Genomic DNA, 27,935 nt, shown 5'->3' on the forward strand with positions numbered 1-27,935 from the left:
CATCATCATTGGATACACAACTAAAATAATGTATCAATGAAAAAGAAGCAAAAAAAAAACCATAGTCTGGAACTTTCATTTCAGTGTAAATCTCCCAACAGTTAGTGAAATCTTAGTTGCTGGTGGTAAGACACAGTTACTCAAACAATGGTCTTCAATACATACATAAACACACACACACAATTTTATCTGAGGACACTGAATGTATTTTTAGAATTTTGTAAGATACAAATGGTCATATAATTCTATCAGTAATAGCAATTATATATATATATATATATTTTTTTTTTTTTAGAAACTTGTTTTGTTTTTTGAGAAAGGGAAAGGGTCTCACTCTGTATCCCAGACTGGCCTTGGAGTCCTCCTGTCTTAGCCTTCCAGTTGCTGGGATTATAGGCAGGAACCATCATGCCTGCTATTGAGAACTTCCATAGTGATAATTTCTCCATGTTGTCTGGTACCAATGCAGAATGTCTCAGCAGCAATAAAAAGGTGTGCTGTTTTGTTTTATACGATAAAATGCTTAAGAGTTTTTAGAATTTATGATTTTAAAAGTAGGGTAATTAACTTCATATAAATTAATAGGCAAGGCAGAGTGGAAATTTATTATTTCCCTGTTCACTGCTGCTGTTTGTATTAATACATCAGCTGAAACACTTTTTAAGATGAGAAAAGCCGCAGTGGTACATTTTCACTTTACTGTTTCACAGTCACTTAATTGCACTTTTAGTTGGAGTGCGAGCCACTTGGAGCTTTGGATGTCTCTGCCTGGAGCATTGAGCTGACTATCCAGGGAGCCCACTCACTCAGGACGGGCTGTGCCTTCATGTGCCCCCTGCCTCATGCCTCTGCTGTGAGGCTCAGCTTCACATGTGCTATGCTGTTTCTTGCCAAAGCACCACTTTTTCTTTTAAACTCTATTCATTCTCTGCACCTGTGGTGTAATCCTACCACCACATACTGCTCAAAAGCACATAGCTGTGAAGTAGGTACGACTTTGAAAATACTTGTGAGCCTCTGGCTTTTTAATCTATAGTGGGTAGGGTAAACAATCACCAAAGTCCTGGGGACAGCATTCTGTATTTTGAGTTTACAACATCTGGATGTCCAGACTTACTTTTATAATCATCTTACAGAAAAATTTCAAAAACTGATCAGTATTTCGTTTTATTCTTGACAACACTTTCTCCACTAGTATTGAAGGATACTTTTGCCACTACAATGGAAGAATGACTTCATTGTCTAGTTTCCTGTTGTCTTCAGATGCATAGCCCTGGGTCCTTGGAGCAGAAGGTCCATGTAAATGAGTAGCACATTTCCACACAGTGGCCCTGAGGCAGAGCCAGCATCCGAATACCTTTGACTCCTAAAAGCTACACCTTCGATGCCCTAAGCTAACAGATCTCGCAGGCCCACTTTTTTGCCCTTTGACCTTACTTCTGTACCTTTTAAGCCATGTAGAAGTAGGAGTGAGAATGATCCTTGATTTCTGGGCTGGAGAGGTGGCTCAGTCAATCAAGCACTTTCCCTGTGGATCCCCATGATCCACATAAAAACCCAGGTATGGTGTCACGTGCCCTTAGCCTAAGGTACAGAGAGTAGAAGGGGCAAAGACAGAAAGGCCTCCGGGGCTTTGGGGGCATCTAGTGCAGCCAGTTGATGAGCTTCAGGTTCAGTGAGAGACTTTATCTCAAAAAACAAGGTAAAAAGGACCAGAGGGAGACTCCTGATGGCCATTTCTCTCTGTCCTACACACACACACACACACACACACACACACACACACACACACACACACACACACACACACACACCCTATATATGCACACACAGAAACACATAAAAAAACAAAAAGCAGAAGTTCAAGTTTTTCCTATAGATTTAATGTGGAGAATCAGGAAAACAACAAGTGAGGCACGGTATTCTTAAAGAGCACTGCTCTTCCTTTCATACCAAATTTTCTCATTTTCTGAGACTTCTTTCATCTGAATGTTGGGTGCATTAGTCAAGATTTGGGTTCAAACATTTGGAAGAGCTGCTAGATACGTGCATAAACACATCTCCACTGCGTTCTTGGTGCCAGCACTGGCATCTGAGGACGGCCAAGTACAGAGTGGACATTAAGAACGGACCCAGGAAATGGCTCAGATGATGGCCCTGTGTGGCAGTGCATAGCATTTTGATGGCTTTACCACACTTAATGTCTAGCAAGGTGGCCAGCTGGTTCGAGTACAAGGCTTTTGCTCCGTTGTTACCTGATAACATTAGTCATGTTCTGAATTATTGCCGATATTAAAAGAGAGGAAAAAGGCTCAAATTCTTACCCTACAGGAGGAAGCATAAGCGGGGCCATGTTTACATTCAGTGCCCTCCTTGTATGTAAATGTGTGGCGTCTTGTACCCTTTAAATGTATCCATGATTATTCCAGGCATCCTCAAGTAACATATGAGGGCCTTCACTCTGACATCTAGGAAATGAAAGTGAAATTTATTGTCTGTTAGTTGGGCTTCACATAAAAACACTGCGTTTGCTTTTGCAGTGTGTAATTTAATAAAATATTATTTTGCTTGGCTTGGCACAGATAAGGAACTTTTTCATACATCTCTAGTAACTTCCCAGTAACCACAGTGGTTTATCACCTACCATGCCGTATTTCTTTCAGATATCAGAGAATTAGTAGATAGTAAGCACTAATTAGGTCGGATGCCATTGTCTTTCAAGTAGTTAATTTTCCCTAGTTTGTAAGTAATATTTATATTGACATCCTTATGTTTTTCTTTGTGTTGTTAATATGAATATTGTTAACTTTACAGAATGGTCGATGTAGGGGGCCAAAGGTCAGAGAGAAGAAAATGGATACACTGCTTTGAAAATGTCACCTCGATCATGTTTCTAGTAGCGCTTAGCGAATACGATCAAGTTCTTGTGGAGTCAGACAATGAGGTAAGTGCTCTTTGGATAGACAGTGATTTATCATTTTATTACCTGATAGAAATGACGAAGTGAGTTGACGTCATTACTTTCTTTACCACTATTTCAGGATCTTTTTTTTTTTTTAACTCGTGTCTTTAGCTCATAATTCATGAATGCATTTAAACTTTGTGTGTGCATACACATAACAGTGCTGCACATGTGGACATCAGAGGACAGCCTGTGGAGTGGGTCCTCGGGATGGCACTCAGGTTCTAAAGCTTGCCTCCAAGCCCCTCCACTCACCAAGCTACCTTACTGATCTGGATGATTTTAAATAATCATAAATAGCCCTGTAAAACCAACCCATAGTACACTCACAATGGCAGGCTTTTCTTTCAGGAATATGAAGAGGTCAGTGTGCTCGGGTCTAATTAGAGCCAGTTTGATGCTTTTTCACATTATGCAGAGGCTCTGAAAATGAAAATATGGAAACCCCTAGGCCAATCACAGGATCCTTTCATAGCCTCCCTTGCAGATAGACCTGGGAGTGCTGAGTGAATCAGCCTGTTTTGTTTTGCTTTCCCTTTGTTTAAAACACTGTCTGCATGACGGGTGGATATGCAGAACCTTCTTCGCTTGGCAGGTATGAATAACTTTGTAGCTGGGTTCAAAATCAGTTCACTGTGGAGCCATGTAGTGCCTTGGTAACACAACCGGTCTGCTGCTACTGTTTCGCTGTTGTGTAATTTAGTCTACTAAGCAGGGAGCGATTGGGCAGCTGTACCCCATACCTCTGTCTGGAGAGCTGGTTTTGAATCATGACCTCTTCTGTGCTGCAGGGAAAGTTAATGGGTGCAAATATGGATTTGATGAATCAGAGTTGACTGTAGGGAGGATAATTAAGGGGTGTAGGAGACAGTCTTTGAGCCGTTGAGTTCAAAGTATTTGTGTCTGAATGGAGATTCCATTAATAATCCTGTCAGAGCTGATAGGTGGCTAGGCCAGCGACTGTTGAGCAAAGGTAGAAGGAAGAGAGAAATCCCCAACAGTTGCTTAAACTAATAGCTGGCACGTCAGAATGTACTTTAGCATTTTTTTTTTTTTTAAGGTATATAAGAATTCCTGGTTTCTTGGTCTTTTTAAAGATAGCTTATCTTTTGGCTGGTGTTAATACTCTCAGTACAGTTTCTACCCAGTATGCAGGGGTTTTCATTAACCAGTGAGCTGAGGCCTATTAGTCAGCCACTGGCCCCTGAGCTGAAATGCAGAGTGGCTACAGGCATGGTAAAATATATAACCATCAACTATCAAAATGTGAGCTGGCAATTGCATTGGGAATTGTTACTATTATATCTGTTTATCTTTCATAATCTGTACTTGTGCCCATGTATTGGTCTGTGGTTCTTGGCAACTAAATTTGAATAGATTGCATACTTTTGACATCATAAAATGCCTATGGTTTCATGACTATGTTGTAGGTACCAGCATAACAAAGCAGATACAAAATTGGAAAAAAATTAACTTTGCCCTAAAGAAGCTTAAAAAGTACACTTGCTTTTTATTTTTTATTTTTTGTCAGAATAAGGCACATGGATCAAAGACAGTGAGACTTTTGCTATGTGGATCTTTATTTCTTATAATCAGTTTGTTATCCACTAAAATAAATTTTACAAATGTCGCCAACACAGAAGATAGAAAAAAACATGTAATTTTGTACTTATGCTTACATACTAGCAAGGGTAAAATAAATACCTACCAATGCAGATTTTATGTCCAATAAATATCTTCTATCTATAAAGGACTGCATGTTATAATGTAATGACAATCAACTTGCCACTTTTAACTTGCCCACTGAATCTAGCACAACAGGCAGGCTTTTTGTTTATTTGGTCATTACAGATTTCACCTGATGTTATAATAGAAATCTGTACTTATTGGTTGGTTGGTATAAAAGTATATTAGTTCAGTGACATTTTTCATCAAACATCCTCAAATTTCTACCAGTAAGTTGTCATTCAGTATGTAGGTAGGTGTTCACTGCAAAAGCATGGCTTTGGTTCATAAGGTGATACCACAGATTAAGATGATAAAACTGTGTCCTTGGTTGCTTTCTATTGCTATGACAAACACTACAACCACCAGCAACTTGGGGAAGAAAGAGTTTATTTCATGTTACAGTTGATAGTCCATCATGAAAGGGAGCCAGGGCCTGAGCTTGCGGTCGGGAGCTGAAGCAGAGACTGTGGAGGGGCGCTGCTTACTGACTTGTCCTCCTCTGTGGCTGGCTGCTTACTGACTTGTCCTCCTCTGTGGCTGGCTGCTTACTGACTTGTCCTCCTCTGTGGCTTGCTCAGCCTGCTTTCCTAAGCCACTGAGGACCGCCTACCCAGGGGTGGAATCACCCACGGTGGGCTGTGCCTTCCCACATCAATCATTAATCAAGAAAGTGCCCACAGGCCAATATGATGAAGGCATTTTCTCAGTGGAAATTCCCTTTTCCCAGATGATCAGAGCTTGTGTCAAGTTGACAAAAATGTAACCTGCACACGTTGTCCATTTCTCTTTTAGAGCTCTTAATTCTGTGAGGTAAGTTACACCCACTTCGGAGCTTTTCCCCAGCCCTTCATCAAGTCTGCTGGTAGCATTGGAGCTGATCCTCAAGTGTAACAGCACTGCCCATAGCCAGCCCCCTTGAGTAGGGCACATTCCTAGAAACATGTGCTCATGTTGGAGTGATCTATTTTATTTTCAGTTGTAGTAAGACATGCAATGTCATTGCCTCCAGCTTTTTAAACCACTAAAGTAATTCAGAACTACAGAATTCTGGAATTCAAGCTTCCTGGTTTGGGTGAGACAAAACAAAAATAAACTCCCAACAGTGTGCTCTTGGGCTTAAAGTGTGATGCTTATAACTGTAATTCAAAGCAGACTTGATTGTGCCTCCCTTGGTATATATTTGAGAGAAACCTGGGAGTAAATTCTGATAGCCTTTCTTTCTATCCTGCAGAACTTTGGAAAATGTACTGTAGACCACAAGTTAAGCAGCTAAGACATTGTAGAGGCTGGGGAGCTAATGAAGACCTCAGTTCAGTCCCGAGAACCCATGTATAAAGATGGGCATGGTAACACATGCTTGTAATCCCAATTCTGAGAAAGTAGACACCAGCAGATCCCTGGGGCTTTCTAGCCAGCCAGCCAAGGCTATTTGGCAAGCTCTAGGCCTGTGAGAGAACCTATCTCCCCCTCAAAAAAAAAAAAAAAAAAAGCTAGATGGCAAAGGCACAAATACATACAAATACAGGAGCACACACAGAGAAATGTTCCAGATGATTTCCTTTTAGTTGTATTTTAGTTATTTGCAAACATTGTGTATTAATCTCTGCAATTTTACACAGATCTGTTTTTGTCTGTGCAGAGACTCAGCCTTCCTATTGTTTGGCGAATAAATGTCTTCTCCTCTTCTCCGTTGTCTCCATATAAGGAAATAAACATGAACCAGAGGGCTAGACACCAAGGTTGTAGTGCTGCACTGCTTTCTGCCTCCTCTTTTCTCTCCTATTTTCCCCGTGTTAACATACCAGCATGCAGCCAACTATTCTGCTGTAATCCTTTCAGAGACACACTGTTTCAGAGCCCCTAAAAGCCCAGAACAAGAAGGTAGCCAGTTGTGTCATTGTGTGTTCAAACGAGGCTTTCAGTCTTGTATCTCTAGCTTTCTGGTCCATGAATGAGCATGCTGCCTTCTCCGTTAGCCTTCTTTTTTGTTTTGTGTTTGTTTGTTTGTTTGTTTGTTTTTCGAGACAGGGTTTCTCTGTGTGTAGTTTTGGCTGTCCTGGACTTACTTGGTAGACCAGACTGGCCTCAAACTCAAAGAGACCTGCCTGCCTCTGCCTCCCTGAGTGCTGGGATTACAGGCGTGTTGTACCACTCCCAGCTTCCACGATTCTTCTTAATGTGCACGTCCAACTGATTAGTCCTTCTGACTTGGTCATGACAAGTTATTTTAAACTGTTTTATTTTGTTTTTAGTATCAAGGTAACCCCACCCAACCCAGGCCTTCCTTTGTTCAAGATGGATTTCCCAGCATTGGTCCTCATAGACACTAATCCTTCAAGCTGACTCTGCACTTGTCAGTTGATAAGGAAAAAGACAGAGCAGATTATTTTAATACAATTACATTCATCCCTCTTTAAAAGCTGTTACCTAGGGTGCATTATGACAAGGATTATGACTCTGGCCAAGACACCCCCCTCTGGGTTTACAACACAAAGAAAGAGCAAAAGGCCTGTCACTGCGAAGAGCATGGAAGCAGAGTGAAACTTCTCCTGTCAAGACATTGAACTACCTCCCCTGGACCTCTGAGCTCTCGTCACCTTCATAGACAATGCTGGGCAAACACAGGACCTGCCCCAACAATTCAGAATGTTTCTATGTTCATTAGATCTTGAACTCTTAAACAATCAAGGATATGCATTTGGTTTGTGTGTGTGTGTGTGTGTGTGTGTGTGTGTGTGTGTGTGTGTGTGTGTGTGAACATTATACTTTTTTTTCCTTCTCTGAATATTCTGAATAGGTTTTTGGTAATTTTCAAATGACACTTTGCTTTGTAGGAAATAGTGACTAAATATTCAAAAGAAATCCTAATTCTAGAGGAAAGACATGAAGGAAAGACTTAGAAGTGTTTAAAAGTATGGTCTCACAAATTAGGTTGGTGGTTTTAACCTTTTTATTGTTTTTTTGTTTTGTTTTGTTTTTGTTGTTGTTTGGTTTTTTTGTTTTGTTTGTTTTTTGAGACAGGGTTTCTTTGTGTAGCTTTGACTGTCCTAGACTCACTTTGGAGACCAGGCTGGCCTCCAACTCACAGCGCTCCACCTGCCTCTGCCCCCGCAAGTGTTGGGATTACAGGCCTGTGCCACCATGCCCAGCTTTTTTTTTTTTTTTTTTCTTAATAAGATCATGTGCTTTGTTCACTGAGCTTGATTCATAACTGAGAAACAAGGGTATTCCTGAAAGGTGCATCACTTCTAGTGTCAAACCTCACAGCTCTCATTTTTTGTCATTTTTAGTCTCTTGTCTGTTGTTTATCCTCATTCTCCACCCCTTCAACTTCTGAGCTTTTCTATTTCCTCATTTTTGTTCTCCCTCTCAATCTCTGTTCTTGCTTCTCTTTTTTTAATAAGCAGAACCCAGAGCCTTGTGCCAGCCAGCGTTTACCACCGAGCAGCATGCCCAACCTAGAAAGACATTTCTGGTCACTGTTTATATGACCTTGAGCCAGAGGCCTAGACTTGTATCATTTATCCACTAACTTATTTTTGCTTATTTAAATGTAGAATATACACACATATACAGACTACAAAGATCACTATGTAGATCAGGTGGCCCCTAGCTTGTAGTGAGTCTCCTACCTCTGCCTCCCAAGTGCTTGGGTTCCCAGTGTGCACCACCATGCCTAGCTAAGAATACATTTTTATATATAAAAGAAAGGGGGAAAGAACATCTTAATATTTCTTGTGGGGCTAGGGATATAGCCAGTGGTCGAACATTTGTCTGACACAGGCATGGCCCTTGCTTCACACTCTACCACCAGGAGAAAACTGAACATACGACGATATTCCAATACTATTGCTAATGATGCTGAAAAATTCTTGTCACCTAGTATTTTTCTGTGTTTAGATAGACAAATAGTTGTCATAGTGTTAATCTCCCCATAGTCTACAGTTAAATGCTGGCTTTATACTCTCAGAGCTAGCTGTGCTGTCCCCCACAGCAGGTGTATGTGGTAGACTGTGCCATCCAGGTTCATGGAGGTGTATGCTGTTGATTGTACAACACAGAAATTGCCTAGCCAGACAGTTGTCAGACTGCATTCACTCCATAAAATCACCCATAACCACTTCTCTCTGTCCACATGGAAGGCTGGAGCTGGGCGAAGCTGGTTTTCATCGTCCACCCCAGGCCGATTAGGCCCTGATAAAGCCTCAGTAGTTTTAAGTTCTGATGGTTTAGTTCTCAACAACACCTGAGGTAATTCATAATGATTTTCCCTGCCATCTCCTAAGCAGGAAGAGCCACAACCCTGATTGCAGGTATTTATTATATAGAATTGATATGTATGCTCTGTATTATAGATGATATTGAAGATTCAAAATTATTAACAGGTATTATCTCTGAGTAGCTGGAGTTTGGTTATTTTTTGTTTTATGTTTTATTCATTTTTCTCATTTACATTTATAATTTTCTATGAAAAATACACTGCATAGATTAACCATATGATTGAAATTTTTAAATTGAAATATTTTTAGAGTTATCCATTAAAATGGTTAAATAAAAATAATCCTGTAAGGCAGTTTTGAGTTTTTCTAATTGTTTTCAACAAGAAAACACAGAGATACACATGAATGTGGAAAGTAATACAGATATCTGGTTGAAGCTGAGTATATGGAATTGTCTTCAAAACACCTTAAAAATAATGGGGCTGGAGAGATGGTTCAGCAGTTAAGAGCACCGACTTCTCTTCTAGAGGACCCGGGTTCAAGTCCAAGCAGCCATGGTGGCTTACAACTTGGTGGTCTGTAATTCTAGTCTCAGGGGATCCGGTGCTTGGGATCCAGTGCCTTCTGGCCTTCCACGGCACTGTACACATGCGGCGCGCACACACATATGCAGGCAAAACAGCTATACCCATATATAAATAAATGAATAAACAAGTAAAATGATGCCTACTGAGGAGTTGTTTGGAGTAGAGAGACAGTTTGATGAGTGCAGGATTTCTCCCAGCACTTGTTTGTCCATCTTAGGTGGGACAAGTTCAAAGAGTTTCAGCCCAGTAGTACAGATTTCCCAATGAAATGCTACGGGTCCCAACCTGCCGGAATCTAGATTACCAGATGGAGTCTTCAGTACCATCTGCTTCTCCCTTTTGTTTGAAAGAAGAACTTATAACAGGAAATCCATATTCTATAAAACGTAAAGCTGCTGCTTATTCCCTTCTCTACAACAATAGCACATGTGTGTGTATGTCCAGGCTGCCTGAAGTGCCCCCCTCAGAGACTGGGTGACACAGGCCTGTATGACGTAACTGCCGTTTTTAGGGTTTCTTCTGTCACCTTGATTGAATATGCTACAATAACATTATCTATAAAGGAAAGTAACAGGGTTATGGGTTTTGCTTTTTATTTCTAAATAATACAATCTGAGGTGTCACTTAAAAACACACACATATTAAGGAATAATGAAGGAGACGGCTCAGTAGGTGAGAGCAAGCACGAGAGCCGTGAGCATGAAGACCTGAGTTCAGCTCACCAGCATCTACAAACAAAGCCCAGGTGTGGGTGTGCATACCTGTAATGGCGGTGTGTGGGGGTCAGCACTCCTGCCATCAGCCTGGTCTAAACAGTGAGCATGCAGTGACAGACGCTGTCACAGGGCAGTAGGGAAAAAATGACGGAGATTCTGCACATCCTGCTCTAACTTCCACATGTGCCATTGGGTCACCACACCTGTACACTCACGTGCATGCAGCGCGCACGCGCGCACGCGCACACACACACACACCAGTAAGACAAGAATTTATTTCCTGGAATATTGGACAGTTATGACGTCATGTTTCTGAGCTGTCCCTAAGAAACAATGAAGTAGAATGAAGCCAGCTGCCCTGCTTGAGTCGCAGGCCCACCCACAAGCTGAGTGATCTTGCACAGTTGCTGTCGCGGGGTGCCAACCCTTTTAACGTAAATGCTTAAACTATTGGGTATTTTTCTCATTTCTGGGAAAGAATGCATTGCAAAAACAACTAAAGGATGGAGGTTTTTGGAGGCCTCGTGGTTTCAGAGGGCAGAAGGTGTAGTGGGGTTCATATTCGGGTGGGGGGAACATGTGGCAGACTCCATATGGCACCAGACCAGAGAAACAGAAGTAGGCAGGAACAGGATGCAGAGGTTCACTTCCACCACCCAGATCTCTCTCCTTTGTTTTGTTTTTTCAAGATAGGGTTTCTCTGTATGGCCTTGGCTGTCCTGGACTCAGTTTGTAGATCAAGCTGGCCTCAAACTCACAGTGATCCGCCTGCCTCTGCCTCTCAAGTGCTGGGATTAAAGGCGTGTGCCACCACACCCAGCTTCAGACCTCACTTCTTAAATGCCCACTCTCTTCAAAATAGGATCACAAGCTGGCAGCTGGGAATTCAAAACATGAACCTGTGAGGGGAGCAGCCATGTTGTTGGTATTGTGAGGAATCTGAGATGGATAATGTGTGAACTGCCTAGAACACACAAATATCAAGTAAATATAACTTCCATCCGAAAACATGGCTTGCTAGTTTGGTTTTAAGAAAGCCCTCTTGCCGGGCATGGTGCCTCATGCCTTTAATCCCAGCACTCGGGAGGCAGAGGCAGACAGATCTCTGTGAGTTCGAGGTCAGCCTGGTCTACAAAGTGAGTCCAGGACAGCCAAGGCTACACAGAGAGACCCTGTCTCGAAAAACCAAAAGGAAAAAAGAGAGAGAGAGAAAGAGAAAGAGAGCTCTCAATCGAATAGATTTAATCATTGTTTATTAAATAAGATTCAAGTATGAGAAGCAGTATGGAGGCTGAAAACATGAAAGCGTTCATCTCAGAAAATTCCTTTCAAGCTAACAGGAGAGAAGGTACAAAAATACAAAAAAAAAAAAAAATAGAAACTATTAAAAACAACATGACTATTAAGATGCAACTACTCATTAATAAAATGTTTGCTACTTCTTTTTAAATATATTTTTGTGATTTTATTTATTTTCATGTGTATGGGTGTTTTACCTGCATGCGTATGTGTATACCATGTGCATGCATTGTCTGTGGAAGCCGTAAGAGGAGATCAGGTCCCCTGCAACTGCAGTTAGAGATAACTGCAATTATGCTGTTTATCCAGAACCCAAACATACAACCCCAACTTTAAAGCATTAGAACTCAGTGGATTCCCACAGGTAGGAATTCTGTCCAGGGTCCCATGCAGGAGGGAGAGACGGTACAGTAAGTGGACCAAATGACTTCATGGGTATTAGGCTACGCTAAAACATAAAGAAAACTCGATGAAAACAGACCACTTTGTCATAGAAATTGTTCCTTCACCTTTAGGCAACTATGTCATCTTGGATTTTTCTTTTTATATTAAAAACAGAAAAGAAATGCTTTGCTTGACATGTCAATATTCTCATCCAATTTTAGCAGGCTGTACTACAAGCCTCATGGAGAAAACTAAAAATTAGATTTTTGAACATTAAACTTTCTATAGGGCTTGAGAGCAGAGAGCCTTTGGAAAAGAAGGGCACTGGGCAGGACAGAGTAGCTGTGTTACTCTCGGTTGCTGAGCCATGCCTCCTGTAGACCCTCAGAGGGACTTGATGTGTAACTTGCTGCAAACAAGAGCAAAGTGCACTTACTTGAAGCAATAACTCATTTCTCTCCCTCTGTGTATGACATTTCCGGGTGTTATTTTGTGAGACGTACTTGGGCAACTGCTGGTGGCCACAGAGCAATTTATAACCATCCCAGCATCTGAACATCTTAGCATTCATATCCACAGCCCACCAAGCTGGGCTTTTGCATAAGAAATCAGCACATTTCTCTCATCTGGAGATGAGAGACTCAAAGGAAAGCAGACTGTGCCCACCACCACCACATGTACCTTATTAGTGTAAAACTGCGAAGGACCACAGTGTTACTTATTTTCTCCACGCTTCTTGTAAGTAGACATTAGCCCTTTGAGGGCACCTCCGTAGTTACCAAGAGCAATGTACTCTGAGTTGTGTGTCTTATATATAAACTAATGATGCATGTGAACTAGAAAACACTGAGAAAGATAGAAGATGGCATCTACCATCAACCTCCAGCCTCTGTACACATGTGCCCATACCTCACACAAGCACACACACAAACTTAAGAGAAAGGCTTCACACTGCTAAGTATCTTTACAGTTCGCACAAGTGAAACTTACTCTTCTGTCCACTTTGGCTTGTAGTGTGGAGGTCAGGAGTGTGGTGAGCATGCCCGTTGCTGTTGGCTGTTGCCACCACTATCTAGGTCTTCTGCATCTTCCCACACCGAACCCCTACAGGCATTCACCATGAGTTCACCTTCCCTCTTTATCTGTGCATGTGACTATCCCGAGTTTCAGGACTGTTCTTCTGACTGGCTTATTTTACTTCACGGTTTGTTCACGACTCATGGTATGCATAGACTATGTACGCTGTATCTGCGTTTGCATCTCACTCCGGTGTGAAATTGAATCCTACTCCACTGTGAAAATACACCAGCTTTACAGGGGAGCAGCCAGTAGACTTAGCAGCTATCAGATACAGTTAAAAAGAAAGAAAAAAAAAAAAAAAAAACACCGTATGAAGTGACCTTTGGGTTTTGCTTCTTTTTAATAAATGGCCACGCCTGTGATGGTAACCTCTTACTACCCGGCCATTAGTTAGGTCACACAAATGTCCACTAGGTGGTGCTCTAACTGCAGCATCAAATGGTATCATAAAACTCTAAAGATAAATTCCATGCCTGTTCCACCCCCACCCTCCTCCAAAACTGATTCAAACAGATAAGCCAGTTATGTTTATTTGAGCAGAGTAGACACATGTGTAGAAATTGCCCCTGAGGCTGTGAGCTGCTGTCTCTTTCTGTCCTCCCACTGCTGATAGTAGTCTGGCCAAGGCTTTTGCTTCCTTCTGGCACCTGATCCGTGCTTCTGGCACCTACCCATGCTGCCACTGCTGGCGAGTCTGGGGACACTGCAGACATGAGGTAGCACTGTCTCTCGAGAAAGGAAGCTGCAGACACATGCAGGGTGCTCACCCTATGGCCGCCGTTTTGAAAGATCATTAAATACAGATTAGGAAATCAAGTTTTCAACAAGTTTCCCGTTAATGTTGGAATGACACATTAAATATGAACTCCTGCCTAAAGCTTGAAACTTGACTCACCTCAGCCTATCGTGTTTCGGAGTATCCTCTATTTCCTTTTTTTTTTTTTTTTTTTTTTTAATCATAAAATAGATGGAAACTAGTGCACAGCAAATGAAACTGAACAGGACCTAGTTATGGTCCAACACACAGACAGATCTAGTGGGTGAAAGGAATAACCCTGGGGATGGAGTGCAGCTGAGTTAGGGGAGACAGGTGAGAACTCTGTAAAAGTCAACCAGCTTGCACTGCATGTAACTGGCATCTTTCCATGTTTGGTCCTACTATGGTAATCTCTCGCCCTCCTAGAAAGTGTGTCGGTTAGCATAGTCACAAGGAAAGGCATGGTCTCACAGGAGAGGACCTGGGGTATAGGCAACTGAAGACTCACGAGTATGCTGTTACCACAGTGCATGGTAATTAAGAAAGACAGCGCAGGCCAAAGCCCCACTTCCCTTTTCTGAGCTCCCCAACTCAGCACACACACACTGCAGTCTGAGCTCTGCTGGTCGTGTCCTCCTGCACCCGTCCAGCCAGTGCCTCTGACACTCACCTTTCCTCCGTTTCAGTCTTCTGGTATCAACAAAATGCCTGGCCTTTGCGCAGTCGTCCTGCGGCTAAGGGCATGGTTTCCTGGGCGGGGTACTGAAGGAGGGGTGTGCGTGAGTCCAGTCGGCTTGTTCTGGACTTGAAGCACTAGCCAGTGATGGGAAGAGTGGCCATGCTGGCCGCAGGTGTCAGCGATGGCAGGGGAACAGAACTGAGCCTGAGACCTTAAATGTGTGCCACAGTAGTGGACATTTAAATCCACTTTGAAGAACAAGTAAATTAAGAAATAAAAATAAGAAGAGCTAACACCTTGTTTCTTGTGCCTGTGATGAGAGATCCTCGCCTGCTGAAGGAAGAGTGTAGCGTATTCCCAGTGTGCTTGCTGAAGTGCTGACAAGTCTTAACTCTTAGGTTGCATTTCACAGGAACAGTTAGTCGTATGGCGACTCTCTGTTTTCTCAAATTCCAGTCAACTCAGGCTGGCACATGAGTTTGCAGGCATGCGCTCAGCACTTACATCTTAGTCTTTAACCTCTGGTTGGTGAAGAGACCAAAGCAGTTAGCCAGCTGCCGTCAGAAAGCGGCAAGCTATGGGGGGAGTAGCTTTGAGAGGGCACAGCGTGAACCAGCGGAAATGGCGTGCTCATGAGGGTAGAGCTGCATAGATCTCTTGGGAAGGAGAGTAAAGCTGAGCGAGAGAGTCAGGGTTTCAGTTCCCTGTCTCTTTGCACAGATAGGGAACCTTGAAGTTCAGAACTGTAGAGTGGAAATGAGGCCATCATCCCTTCCCCTTCCTGAGCAGAGTTTTCCTTGGAGGATTTATTACCTGGGAAGGAAAGTTCGGCTGCTAGAACCATGAATCCCAAAGCAGAGCTCCTTGAAGAGCTGGGAATGGCTTCTCTCTTAAGGAAGCACTGGGCCTCGGCATCACTTCCCTGCTCCCCTTTCCCTTGGTCTTGGCTGCATGCAGCTCGTCCTGCATTGGTAAAAGCACCATCAGCTGATCCGAAGCCTCTCCAGAGTGTTTCCAAATGACACCTGGAGGATCCATGATAGCGACTCTCTTTTAGCAGTGATTTTCTTTCTCGGGTTTTAGTTACTTGCTCTTATCTGTGGTGCAAAAAAAAAAAAAAAAAAAAAAAAAAAAAAAGACTCTTCATAAATAAAGCAACTCATGTTTTAGTTAGGTTGTTGCCACAGTCATTCTGTTAACCTATTGTTCTCTTTAATGTCTCACTCGGTGGGGTCTATAAGTTGTATATTAGCATTGTTGCATACGTGCAGGTTGGGTGTTCCTTATCACAAGTGCTGGGGCTATCAGGGTCTTACATTTCAGGAATCTTAGTCTTGTCTGTTTGAGGTTTATTTTTAATTCTTTCTTGGATTTATTTCATGCGGGGGAGTACTTTTGCCTGCGTGTATGCATGTGCACTGTGTATATGCAGTGCCCTCAGCACCATGTGGGTGCTGGGAATTGAACCTGGGTCTTCTGCAAAAGCAACAGGTGCTTTTAACTGCTGAGCCAAGTCTCTAGTCCCCATTTTGGATTTTGTTGGCAGTGGTCCTTAGGTTTTTTGTTTTGTTGTTGCAGCACTGGGACCCAGCCGGGAGCTCTGTGCCTGCAAATGCTCTGTCTGCCACTGTGCTACTTCTGGCACTCGGTTAGCAGTTACTGTTTTTAAGGACTTTAGAATATTTGCTTATATATAAGATATCTGAAAATAAGATCCAAACCTAATCATGAATTTTATTTACAGTGTATACGCATATATACTTAGCATAAAGTCAATTTGATACAACCTATCTATTAAATTTTGACTACAATGTTTCTCAAGAGGTCATAAGTGGAATTTTCCGATTATGTCAATACTCAGTGTTTCATAATTTGAATCATTTCAGATTTCACTTTTTCTAATTAAGAATTACACAGTTTCTTTGAGGGAGAGGTTCTACAGGGTTTGTACTGTGTGAGGATTAAGACATCAAGGAACTTCTTAGAACAGGTCAAAAATGACTGTTGTGTTATATACCGGGGGATTAACACATTTAGACAGTGAATAGCCCGCTATGGAGGTTAGTGAGAATTCTTTCCAGGTTGCCATCTAAGTTCAGCTTCTCAAAACTCTACAGTGTGTTGTCCACATTTTCCTGTAAAGAGCTCTTTTGCCCCTGGATCCAGACCATGTTGTATCTGCCACCAAAATCTTGCTAATGTGTTACACGGCTGGCAGCGCAATTTTGAAGGCGCACAGGAGCAGCTCAGCCTTTTTGCTCTTCTTACTGGGATCGTTAAAAGAAACACGTGGCTAAAAGTTGAGAGGATTTCGAGTATTAGATGAGCTGATTTCATGCGAAACACCTGTTATTCCAAGAACCATGGCAGGAGCAACCCCGGGGACTGTTGGCTGTCAAATGTCACGCTCCATGCATGAGGCACCACCCCACCCTGGAGAAGCTCTGGCTCCCTCAGAGAGACACTTGGTAACTGACTGCCCTGGTCAGTAAAGCATTTCCATAGCAGTAAGGTCAATGCTGAAAAACAGCCAGCTGTCCAGGCTCCACCCCTAGCAGCAAGCCGCTAGCATTCTCTCCTGAATGAATGCCCCCTTTAACTTGGCCAATCCACAATTCTGTATCCATTGGGGTCTCAGGAAAAGATAAGAGTTTGCTTTCAAAAGAAAAATTTTCCTTCACTCTGACATTAAATCCCAATAGCTAAGAAGAAGGTGATTTTTAAGGTAAAATCATGACAAGAGTTTTTAAGTTTTTTTTTTTTTAATTTTGTTGCTTCAAATTAGGAAATTGTAGCTCCATTCAGTAAGTCTGCAAGGCAATTTAATATTGTTAAAAATCTCACTGTCTGATGAGTTTTCTAATCATTCGGTTACATTGATGTTTCAATAATGTCTATCATGCCTTCTGTTGTTGACATTATACAGGGTGTAAATGTGTACATGTGTGCGGGTGTCTGTCTCAGTGGATGTGTGTCGCGCGCACCTTTCGCCGATAAAGGAGACGCGGCAACTCAGGATTCTTCTGGCAGCGATTTTTATTGTTACAGCTCTTCTTGATAGCAGATGGGGAAGGACCCTCTCCCCGTAAAATCCCCGGCTTATATAGGAACTATGGAGGCGTGGAGGGACGTGTCTTCTCGTGATTGGTGCTCTAGAGAATACCTAATTAGCATACCGCCTGCGTAACGTGCTTGCGCATGCGCACTGGCCATAAGGGCTTTTGTGAAGAATGGCGGAGCGGCTCCCGACATCTCCCCCTTAATTTTCAAATTAAAATGCCAAACTGAAGCCATGAATTGACCGATCCAGCTCTCCACTTCATCAGTAGGGAGCGATCAAGGTGGGCACATGGACGGAGACCCTGTACACCTGAAGTCCCGTGCAATGGGAACTCGAGCCCTGGGAGGTGTACAGGTCTATCCTGTAGCATCCTGGTGCAATGGGAACCTGTGCCCGTCAGGAATGCTAGAACCAAGATAGTGTCTCAGTGTTTGAGCATGTTAAGCCAAATCTGGGGAGATGCCCCTTGTTTTACAGCAAGCATAGCCTGCGCAAGCACAACTCTGTCACGTTGTTGTTGTTTTCTAAATTTGCAGAGCAACCAAAGACAGAAAACTAGTCCCGCCGCCAACATAAGGCCAAATGACCCCATCCCCATCCATTCTTTAACAAAAGATACAGCTCTATTCAACCAAGAAGAAAGATTATTGGCTAGTGAAGGGTCTATGCGGGTGGAATTGACATGAATTATGGAAAGTCTCAAATTTCTCATAATTGTATCAAATTGGGATTAAAGAAGGTTCCCATTCTCACTGGCAACGGTACGGGAAAGACTGACAAGATTCCCCATCGGATCTCTTGTGTCTTCAACACCGGGCTCAGTATCAGCAGATTCAGAAGAACCAGCAGCGGGGTCTCCATCCTTCTCGTCCTTCTTCACTATCCTGGTCAGCCGCACCGGCACCCAAATTGGATTTTCTTGGTCCTGTGGAAAAACACAAACAGCTCCCCCGGATCTTATTAATATTGGATCCGGGCCTTTCCATTTGTTATCAATTACATCTTTCCATTGGAATCAAGGAGCTAGCTGTCTTAGGTCTCGTTGTCATCCTTTTATTTTCTACCAACATCACCTTCTCCTCTAGAGGAGGTGCTGATGGTCTACACCTAGGGGCGAATGGCGGATCAACCCCATATCTCTCTGACTCATATTTAGCAGCCTCCTCATCCAGTTCTATTTGCTCCTCAGGATCTAACTCGTCCTCCTCTGAGGCAGATCCCAAGTCCCCGTCCTCTGAAGACGTCTCCTCAGAGGCGGAAGATTCTACTTTAAGATTTTTAAATTCATCTAAGACGGGATACAGCCCACTGGCTTTCTCTTTCTCTCCCTCCTTCAGTTTCCCTTTTAATTCGGATCTTTTTGATTGAGGTTTCTTCCTTTTCTTTAAACCTCTTTCCTTTTCTGCTTCTGATAGACTACCTTGGTGGTCGGCCAAAGCCTTTTGTCCCTCGCTAACTGTCTCTCTGTATCTTTCATCTTTTATAAGACAAAGGCAACACAGCAAGAGCGGACCGTACCACACAAAAGAAATCATACCTTGCAGAAAAGTGCCTAGGCTTCTCACGCCGTCAGTTCTGAATCCTCTTCCGACGAGCAGTCAGGGGTCCTTCAAGTCGTTCCTTCACCCAGGGGTCGGCAGGTCCCGGGTTTCGGCACCACTTGTCGCGCGCACCTTTCGCCGATAAAGGAGACGCGGCAACTCAGGATTCTTCTGGCAGCGATTTTTATTGTTACAGCTCTTCTTGATAGCAGATGGGGAAGGACCCTCTCCCCGTAAAATCCCCGGCTTATATAGGAACTATGGAGGCGTGGAGGGACGTGTCTTCTCGTGATTGGTGCTCTAGAGAATACCTAATTAGCATACCGCCTGCGTAACGTGCTTGCGCATGCGCACTGGCCATAAGGGCTTTTGTGAAGAATGGCGGAGCGGCTCCCGACAGATGTGTATGTTGTGGGCGATAGTGTAGCAACCGCAGCTGTACAGAAAAACTAGAATATACCTGAGCAGTATGACTTCAAGATCACGTGGTCTCAACTACTCATCTACAAAAGCCCTCCATCAAAACAACCAACTCCTCCCCTAAAAGAATGCAAATATTAAAATATGCCAAAACTTTAAATCACCTTTAATTTAAAAGACAAAATTCAGTGAGTTTCCAGAAGTATGTCAGAACTATAGGGCTAATGAGAGACAACAGATACAACATAACAAGGAAACAAAAAGCCTAAGCGCCAGGGAGAGAAACTGAGTTCTAGCTTTAGCGTCACCAAACACCCATGTGGGTTTGGGAGCGAGCTCTGCTATGGCCTCTGCAGGCTGCAGGTGGGTTTGCTGCGAACAGGTTACATCTGTGCACACTCAGCCTTCCAGCCAGCTCCAACCCTAGGTGCTTGGCTGGGAACCAATAGCTCTGTTAGGTCAGTTGCGTGAAACCCTCCCAACCTGGCATCTGCAATCATTTAGTTAGTATTTACCGAGTGTCTGTGGCTCCATCCAGACAGGAATGAGTGCTCCTTGATGGTTAGAGACCCTCAGGGTCTCACCTGAATCTCCTCAGACCATCAGGCTTTCCTTATGAGGGGAAATTTGAGTGCTCTTGCCCTCTGTACCCAGGACCTTAGCTGTAGTCTCACCCAGAGACCTTTCCATGTTCGTCTTTGTTAGCTGCTTGACAAGTCAGCTCCACACAGAAATACCTACCAGGCTGACACACAGGCATTGGATTCGGGTTTTGTTTGCTTGTTTGGTTGGTTGGTTGGTTGTGTGAGTGGGTTGTTTGTTTAATTGGTGTTTGTATTTCTTCGTGTATTCTGAGACTTTGGTCCTTTGGTCAGGCAGTTTCCAGGATGGCATTGCCAAGCTTTCTGTAGGAGATGGGTCTATTTCAGCCTGAACACTGCAGCCAGCACGTTAAGGACTGGGTTCCTCCTTTCACATTAATTTGTGCATTTCCCTTGGCAGAACACAGGTTCTGACAGAGTGGATATAATAAATTTAGCTAGGGGATCTGGGCTGCTGCTGCTGTTGTTGTTGTCGATTGGTTGGAGGATTTCTTCTGAAGCCCCTGTTCCTTGCTGTATTGCTTAGTTGTCCTAGCAACAGCCATCAACCTGAAATTGCAGGAAGTAAAAGGTCTTTTTTATTATTATTACCAAGCTGCCATCCCATACAGAGTCTACTGCTTGTGTCCACAGGGGGGCAGCAGAGCTTTGCGGGCTGCCTCAGCTTGACCACCCCCAAATGCCTGCTACTCCCATGATAACTTTCTGCCTATCCTGGCTAACCAGTTACTCAGGTCATTTCTTCACTGCATTCTCTGAAACAGACTCAGCTATCTTAAGCATGTGTGCTGCTTACATAGGATTATAACACCTACTTTTTCATTTTACTATTTACACAACGGACATATGTTGAGTTTTCATATCGTAGTTACTTTATCAAAGATTTTTTCATATAATATATTCTGAACATGGTTTCTCCCTCCCATAATTCCTCCTAGATCCTTCCTACCTCCCCGTCCACCCAGTTCTGCACCTTTTCTGTCTCTCATTAGAAAATAGGCATCTCTAATGATTGATAGATAGATAGATAGATAGATAGATAGATAGATAGATAGATGACAAAACAAACAAAAAGGAAAAAAGACAAATTGAAAGCACATGAAAGACATAGATGTAGAAACATGCAGTTTCGCCCACACAAAAATCCCATAAAAACACAAAACCAAAGACCATACTATAAAAGCAAAAGATCTGCAGGTGTTGTTGTTGTTGTTGTTGTTGTTGTTTTCCAGACAAAGCATTTTGAAATAGAAAACCTGCAAAATACCATTGAGTTCATTTTGTGTTGGCCATCTATTACGGGGTATGAGCCCTACCTTTAAGTATGGCTTGTACCCAGTAAGATTCCATTGGAAAAAACCATTAGGTTATCAATTGGAGATAGCTTCTGAGTTAGAGTGGGCTTGTATCCACTCCCCCCTCTCAACATTGGGACCCTGTGCAGGCCCTAGTCTCCATGAATACATTCATATATTCAGAAGGCCTTGTTTCCTTGGTGCCCTCCATTCCCTCTCTCTCTCTTACAATCTTTCTGCCTCGTCTTCCACACAGGTCCCTCATCCCTGAGGGATGTGATGGTGGCATCACACGTTGTCTAGTTGTGAGTTTCTCTACTTGTTTCCATCTACTGAGCACAGTCTGTTAGTGTAGCAGAATGGCCTCACTTTCCTATTGCTGTGGTCAAACACCACGGCTAAGACAACTTACAGAAGGAAAAGTTTATTTGGCTGAGGATTCCAAAGAGTTGAGAGTCATCACTGTGGGGAAAGCATGGCAGCAAGCTGGGCTCTCACATCTGACCCACAAGCAGGAGATAGGGAGACACTGGGATTGTGGTCAACTTTTAAAACCCCAAAGCCCACCCCCAGTGACAGAACCCTCCCCCTAGCAAAGCCACCTTACTATACTTCCCAAACAGTTTCACCCACTGGGGACCAAGTATTCAAATATATGTACCTGCGGGGACTCCACTCAGCCAAATCACCACACCAGCCTAGGGCATTTCTGATGTTGACATAAGATGAGAAACTAGTGCATATTATGGACCAAACCACAGAGAGCTAGGGAGGTCTTCCAGAAGTACAGTGTTAGCAGAAGTTTGAGGAAAGTAGGCTGTCACTGACCCCGTGCTAGGCTGATACTGGCGATACTGCTGGCTCACTTGCGATCACTAAGCAAGACTCTATTGTCTATACACAGGCATCCCTCTTAAAACCATCAAAAAGGAGTGCAGTAAGCAAGAAGAATGTGCACAGCCAAAGCACTGTGAAAGCTCCACTCAGGCCACTGCTGAATCACTGTGCAAGCAAGAGCCGCAACACCTCCGGTTATTTAGATACATGTCCATTTCCCCTTCTGAAAGTGTTTATTCACTCAGCCAAAAAAATATTCTTCACTCCACCACAAGGCTGATTGGGTGCTGGGAGTCATAAGTAAGAGAACTAACTCACACGCCAAGGACCCCTGCATAGAGGCTAATGTTACGAGGGCTGTCATGGTCAGCATTTCAGAGGAGGAACGGATTGTTGTTCCAGCTTGGTGCCTGGGAAGGCTTCAAGAAAGGTAGAGACAATAAAGAAAATTACAGACATTCTCAGGCAGAATAAGGGTGATGGGGTTAGTTTTTTATGCCCTCTTGGAAATGACCTGGACTGACTGATTCATAGTTTCTTTATCTAAAGATGGTAGCATGAAAATGACTACAAGGTTGTACTGTAATGGCCAAGCTCTCTTGATGATTTTTTTTTTCTTATTATGACTTCTCCATATACTAGTTAAGTTAAAATTGAACTAGGATTAAAACTTCAGGAAAAAGGCAGATTAAGTTTGCTTCGTTGGTTTTTATATTTTATAGGTTTAAAAGGTTGCGTATCAAATCCATATTTCATTTAATCTTATAATAAATACAAGAGCCAGTGTAATTGAGGTTGTTGGGGCTCTTTTTAAGTGGATAGAAAAGAAAGAATTGACAGGTTTGTTTTTGTTTTTTTTGCCCTGCTAGGGCTTGCTACATGTAGACTGTGGCCTAGACTGACCTTGCCCTGTCGTTCTGCCTCAGCCTTCTCAGGACTGGGATTAAAGTCATGTACCACCATCCCTGGCTTGAGGTCAATTTAATGAATCTTGCTAAATAAGCCTTTCCGTGCAGAAGGCTGGATTATCTGTGGGGAACAAAAGACGTTGAGTAGAATAGAATGTGTATCATATTGTGCAGACAAGTATTGTTTTTGTGAAACTAATTCCATTTGTGTGCTGGTTTGTTTCTGTCAGTGACTAGTCCAGGTTGCTATCTAAACTGTTGTTTTACTATAATCAGTTGTTTGGAAAACACTATTTTAGAGAGTTGCCAATGCATGTGTTTGGATTGTATTCAGTGCAGTTGCACCAACAGCTGTTGGCCTAGAAGACCTGTCCCAGTGACAAAAGAAAAATATTATCATTTACCATGTAAATACATTCAGCCTTCTATACCCCAGGTTTCTTAGCCACAATCACCCAGCCCAGATGGAAAATGTTTAGTAATGAAAAGGGTCTTCGCACACAAGCCTGTTGTTGCTGTTATTCCTTCAGTGACTGCTCAGCATTTGTGTTGTATTAACTGATACAGTTGTTCTAGGGACTATTTCAAATGTGTGGATGTGCAGGCTAGATGAAAGCTATTGCAGCATTTTATCTAGTTCCGAGCATTCACAGATCTTGGTACCTTCCTGGAAGATACTAAACAATGAAAAAAGAGATCCTGTTTACTCCAAAAGTGCTCCATTACCCAGAAAGGGAGTTTGTAGCCAGGAATGCCTGCGGTGAAATGCCTCATCCTTCATAGCTCTCTCCTGTCACCCTCTATGATGTTTTAATGGGAAGCAGTTTATGCCTCACATTTACTGTAGGGCATACTTTAGGAATAAGGCTCTCCAAACTTCCATCTCTCCCTTAAAAGCTCACTGGGAGAGTGAGCATTAAAATGCTATCTCCATTTCCCAGAACAATGGTGAATCCATGAGCACATTCACGGTCAGTTTAGGAAAGCCTGAGCCGTTGACTGTGTTTTCATTGCCTAAGATTTAGATCGTCAGTCCCTTGAAATGACAGCTTTAGAGAAAAAAAAAAAAAAAAGCGACTTCAGTCGCAGTGAGTTGCAGGTTTGAGTGAAAAGGTGAGTACTGAATTATTCTGTTAAAAAAACACAGCTGAAGACACTGACTCTTGTTAGTCCATCTGTCACTGGATTGTCTTTCATCTTATAGTGAAGTGGAATGAGACTCTTAATCAGGAAAGATTAACAACCAGGATGTCCCTAAGCGCCTTTCATTGTGCCACGTGGTCCTGCTCCATCTAAGCTTAAGGCATGCTCACTAGCATTGCATATTTTGTGCCTCAAGAACATGACAGGGTAGCAAGAAAATAAAGACAAACACCCAGGCCCACAGAAAATATTGAATCTGGTGATCTGGGCTCTGGGCTGGAGAAGCCACAACCCCAGAAGCTCAGTTTTTTATTAGGTATAGTTCAGCAGGAATGTACTGTTACTTTATGCACCTGAACAAGGAGGCAGGTTTAGCTAATCAAGGTAAGAGCAGGCTCTGGAGAGGAGCAGTCTTCATTAACCTTGAATAGCTGAGGAAGATAGCTGAGGTGGTCACTTTTTGCACACAGTTTCAACATACCCACTTGGACCAGAGAAAGGCTGTGCCATCCCTCTGAGCCTCACCTGGGCAAGGTTTTGCCACTTTAACGGCACTGAGACCATGCTTCTGTCAACACACATTCACTCTGGTCTTCACTTACTCCCTATATTTTGAATGGTAACATTTTCTTAATCCTTTGAGGGTTGATACCGTCACCATGGCTAAGTAGAGGGAAAAAATAATATTGACTTTAAAGCTATGTAATTTCAGACCTAAGGCTCCACCCTACAAGCTGTCATCCTGAGCCATCACTTCATCATCATCCTTAAAATTCATTCAACCTTTTTCCTGTGTTGAGTTCACAATTCTTGGATCCTATATTATTACTCTTTTTTATTTAATGTTTTCATTTCAGTCTTGTTGTATCCTGTAGTTTCCTGAGCAAAGAAAGTTCCAAAAGGCCTTTGCAAGCTTTGAAATCCCATCCATGTGTAACCATATATATTCTGTCCTCACACTTAGTTGATAGTTAGGTTGGGTATAGCATTTTCAGATATAAGACATTATGAAGGCATTTCAGGATTCATGGTTCTTCTGTTCACTATACCGGGCTTGTTTTCTGTGGAAGGTTTTGCGATGTTATTTAATCTGGTAATTCTGACAAAGAATGATAGTTTGTGACACAGCCGATCTCCCACCACTACCACTCCCTCAAACGCACTGAAACATATACACAACGCCAACAATCATGGCAACTTCAGCATAAAGATTTAATTATAAGAAAGTTTCATTTAATATTTCTTTGGAACTTCTGCTATATGTTTTCTTGATCATTTAGCCCTATTGTAGAAATACTATAGTTTCTAGCATATCCATAATTACAAGTTAAGATATTTCTCCACCCATTTATATTGTCTGCAGACCTTCACAGTTACTTTATCCCATGGGGGTGGGGAATGCTGGTACTCAGACAGGCCAAGAGAGGATGTTGAATCCCTGGAGCTGGAGTTACAGGCAGTTGTGAGTTGTCAGACCTGAGTAATGGAAAGCAACATCTCAGATCTCTGCAAAAGCAGCAAATGCTCTGAAATGCTGAGCCATTTCCTCAGCCCTAGCCCCAGAGATTTACAATCTTATAGGTTCTTGCATAGCTATTAAACCATGCACTTACTGGCTACCTGTAATGGTGCTTAATATGGTCAGAGATTGTACATTGGCTTTTGTTTTGTTTTGTTTTTTCGAAACCAGGGTCTCTCTGTGTAGCCCTGTCTGTCTTGAACTGGCTTTGTAGACCAGGCTGGCCTAGAACTCACAGCAATCCGCCTGACTCTGCCTCCCGAGTACTGGGATTAAAGGTGTGTACCACCACGCCCATCTGTACATTGGCTTTTGTTTTGGTTTGGTTTTGGTGTCGAGAGGTGTGTGTGTGTGTGTGTGTGTGTGTGTGTGTGTGTGTGTGTTGTACACTGATACTGATTGCAGCCAGGGCCTGTACAAGCTGTCACTGAGCTAACTGCCCCCTCTGATCTTTTGCCCAGGTGTTTCCCAGGTAAATCACTGGTGTTTGCTTGTGTACTGATGCTTTCCCTCAAACCTTTCTTCATGATACCTGCTCCTCCATTCCAGGGCTGGAGGACCTGGTTTTGTGCAGTTTTTTGTGTCTGTTGGCTATATCTACCGGTGCTATTTGCAGTGCATTATCTTGGACCTCCTAGCTTCACAAAGCTCTTCACTCCTTTGGATCATCCAGAGCACATGTCTTGTGCCAAGTAGAGCATTAATATTCTAGATTTGTTGGGTCTTATTGTTGCTTTTACTTTGTTTCATTTTTGTCTGACTGCCCAATTTGAGTAATAAGGCCCTTTAGCCTTACTACTAAATAAAATAAACTATTTTATTTAAAATCTTGAAAAATAATCACTGAGTAAATTTTTCTCATGATAAAAAAGTAAAAGCAACTCTGAAAAAATATTTAAATTATAAAAAGTAACACTTTATAGTAAGCTCTTAACTTTTTGTGGGTGTATTTGTCTCATAACATTTGTAATACCGTTTCCACCTTTCATATTAATTACTGCCATGTGGACATTATATATTATCTGGAATTTAAAGAAAATGTGCACTGCTTCTCAAAGTTTGTTAATGCAGAACGTAGTGGAACACTGGAGTTTTCGGATAATGTTTTTTTAAAGCTGCACATAAGTGAAGTTAAAGAGCCTGACTTTTTAGACAGTTGGTGAGTGTGGTTACTAATGCCAGGCCTTGGCACTGTCAGAATAACAACACTGACAGAGTTGGGTGGAAATCGCTGCAGGTCAGCGGGCGCTGCAGGACTCCAGTCACACTAAGTGGCTTGAGTTGTAAGGTTTCCCTGGCCCCTTGATTCTGTTGGCCAGTGGATCAGAAATAGGGAAGTTGAGTGGGGACAGAGTGAGTCGCACATAGATTATTACTAGTCAGCCTCCCATTAACTGAGAAGGGTGTGGAGTTGCTGTGTGCATGTGAGAGCATGTGGTGTGTGTATGTATGTGGGCTATATGGCATCATGCACAGAATGGTGAGACCATGCCTAGCTTCCCATGGGTTCTGGGATTTTGAACTCAGGTCTTCACATGTCCATGGCAGGCACTTTACCCACTCCAACCCAAGCATAACTTTTTAAAAGTAGCCTCAGGTGACATGAAAAGTATGTCTCCATCTTTATAGAAGGACTGTTTCACAGTACTTTTATTGATTTTAATGCCACAGGTGTGGGTTAACACAACTGGAAAGCTTTTTTTTTTTTTTTATGTGTCTGCAACACCTGAATAAATACAGTGCCCTGAGATTAAATATTAAACAAATGATTTAAAACTCTTCTAAAGAAAATAGAAGCTTTTTTTCCCCCTCAAAGAAAAAGAAAATTAGAAACTCTGTGGGAGAATTGTAAGACAAAAGACAGTAAAGTTTAAGCTCAGAAGTTTTGTGACGTGTATACAGAGGCTTTATTTTAGCTTTTTTCTATCTGCCTGTGCTTTGTTACTCATCATAAACCTTCTAAGCATGAATTGTCAGTAAATAATTCCAAATTAATATGACCAGAAAATACTTTTCTACTAAGCATGTTTGTCTCTTTTCATATTTGTTTATTTACCATGCTCAAGTGGATCATGACAAGTGTGTGGAGGTCAATGACAACTTGTAGGAGTCATTTTTCTTTCTCCATCATGTGGATGCTTGGGATCAAATTCAGGATGTCAGGCTTAGCAGCAAGCTCATTACCCATTAAGCCATT

General features: G+C 42.6%; 1 protein-coding gene across 1 annotated transcript in view; it reads left to right on the forward strand.

The window, feature by feature from the left end:
• The window catches only part of LOC127189402 (guanine nucleotide-binding protein G(q) subunit alpha), a 225,327-nt gene that overhangs the window by 180,002 nt on the left and 17,390 nt on the right, over nucleotides 1-27,935 (forward strand). The window contains exon 5 of the mRNA XM_051146207.1: nucleotides 2,815-2,944. Within this exon, the coding sequence (XP_051002164.1) occupies nucleotides 2,815-2,944 (130 nt within the window). The remainder of the gene's footprint in view (nucleotides 1-2,814; nucleotides 2,945-27,935) is intronic.

This window comes from Acomys russatus, chromosome 5 (assembly GCF_903995435.1).
Source record: "Acomys russatus chromosome 5, mAcoRus1.1, whole genome shotgun sequence".
Lineage (NCBI taxonomy): Eukaryota > Metazoa > Chordata > Mammalia > Rodentia > Muridae > Acomys > Acomys russatus.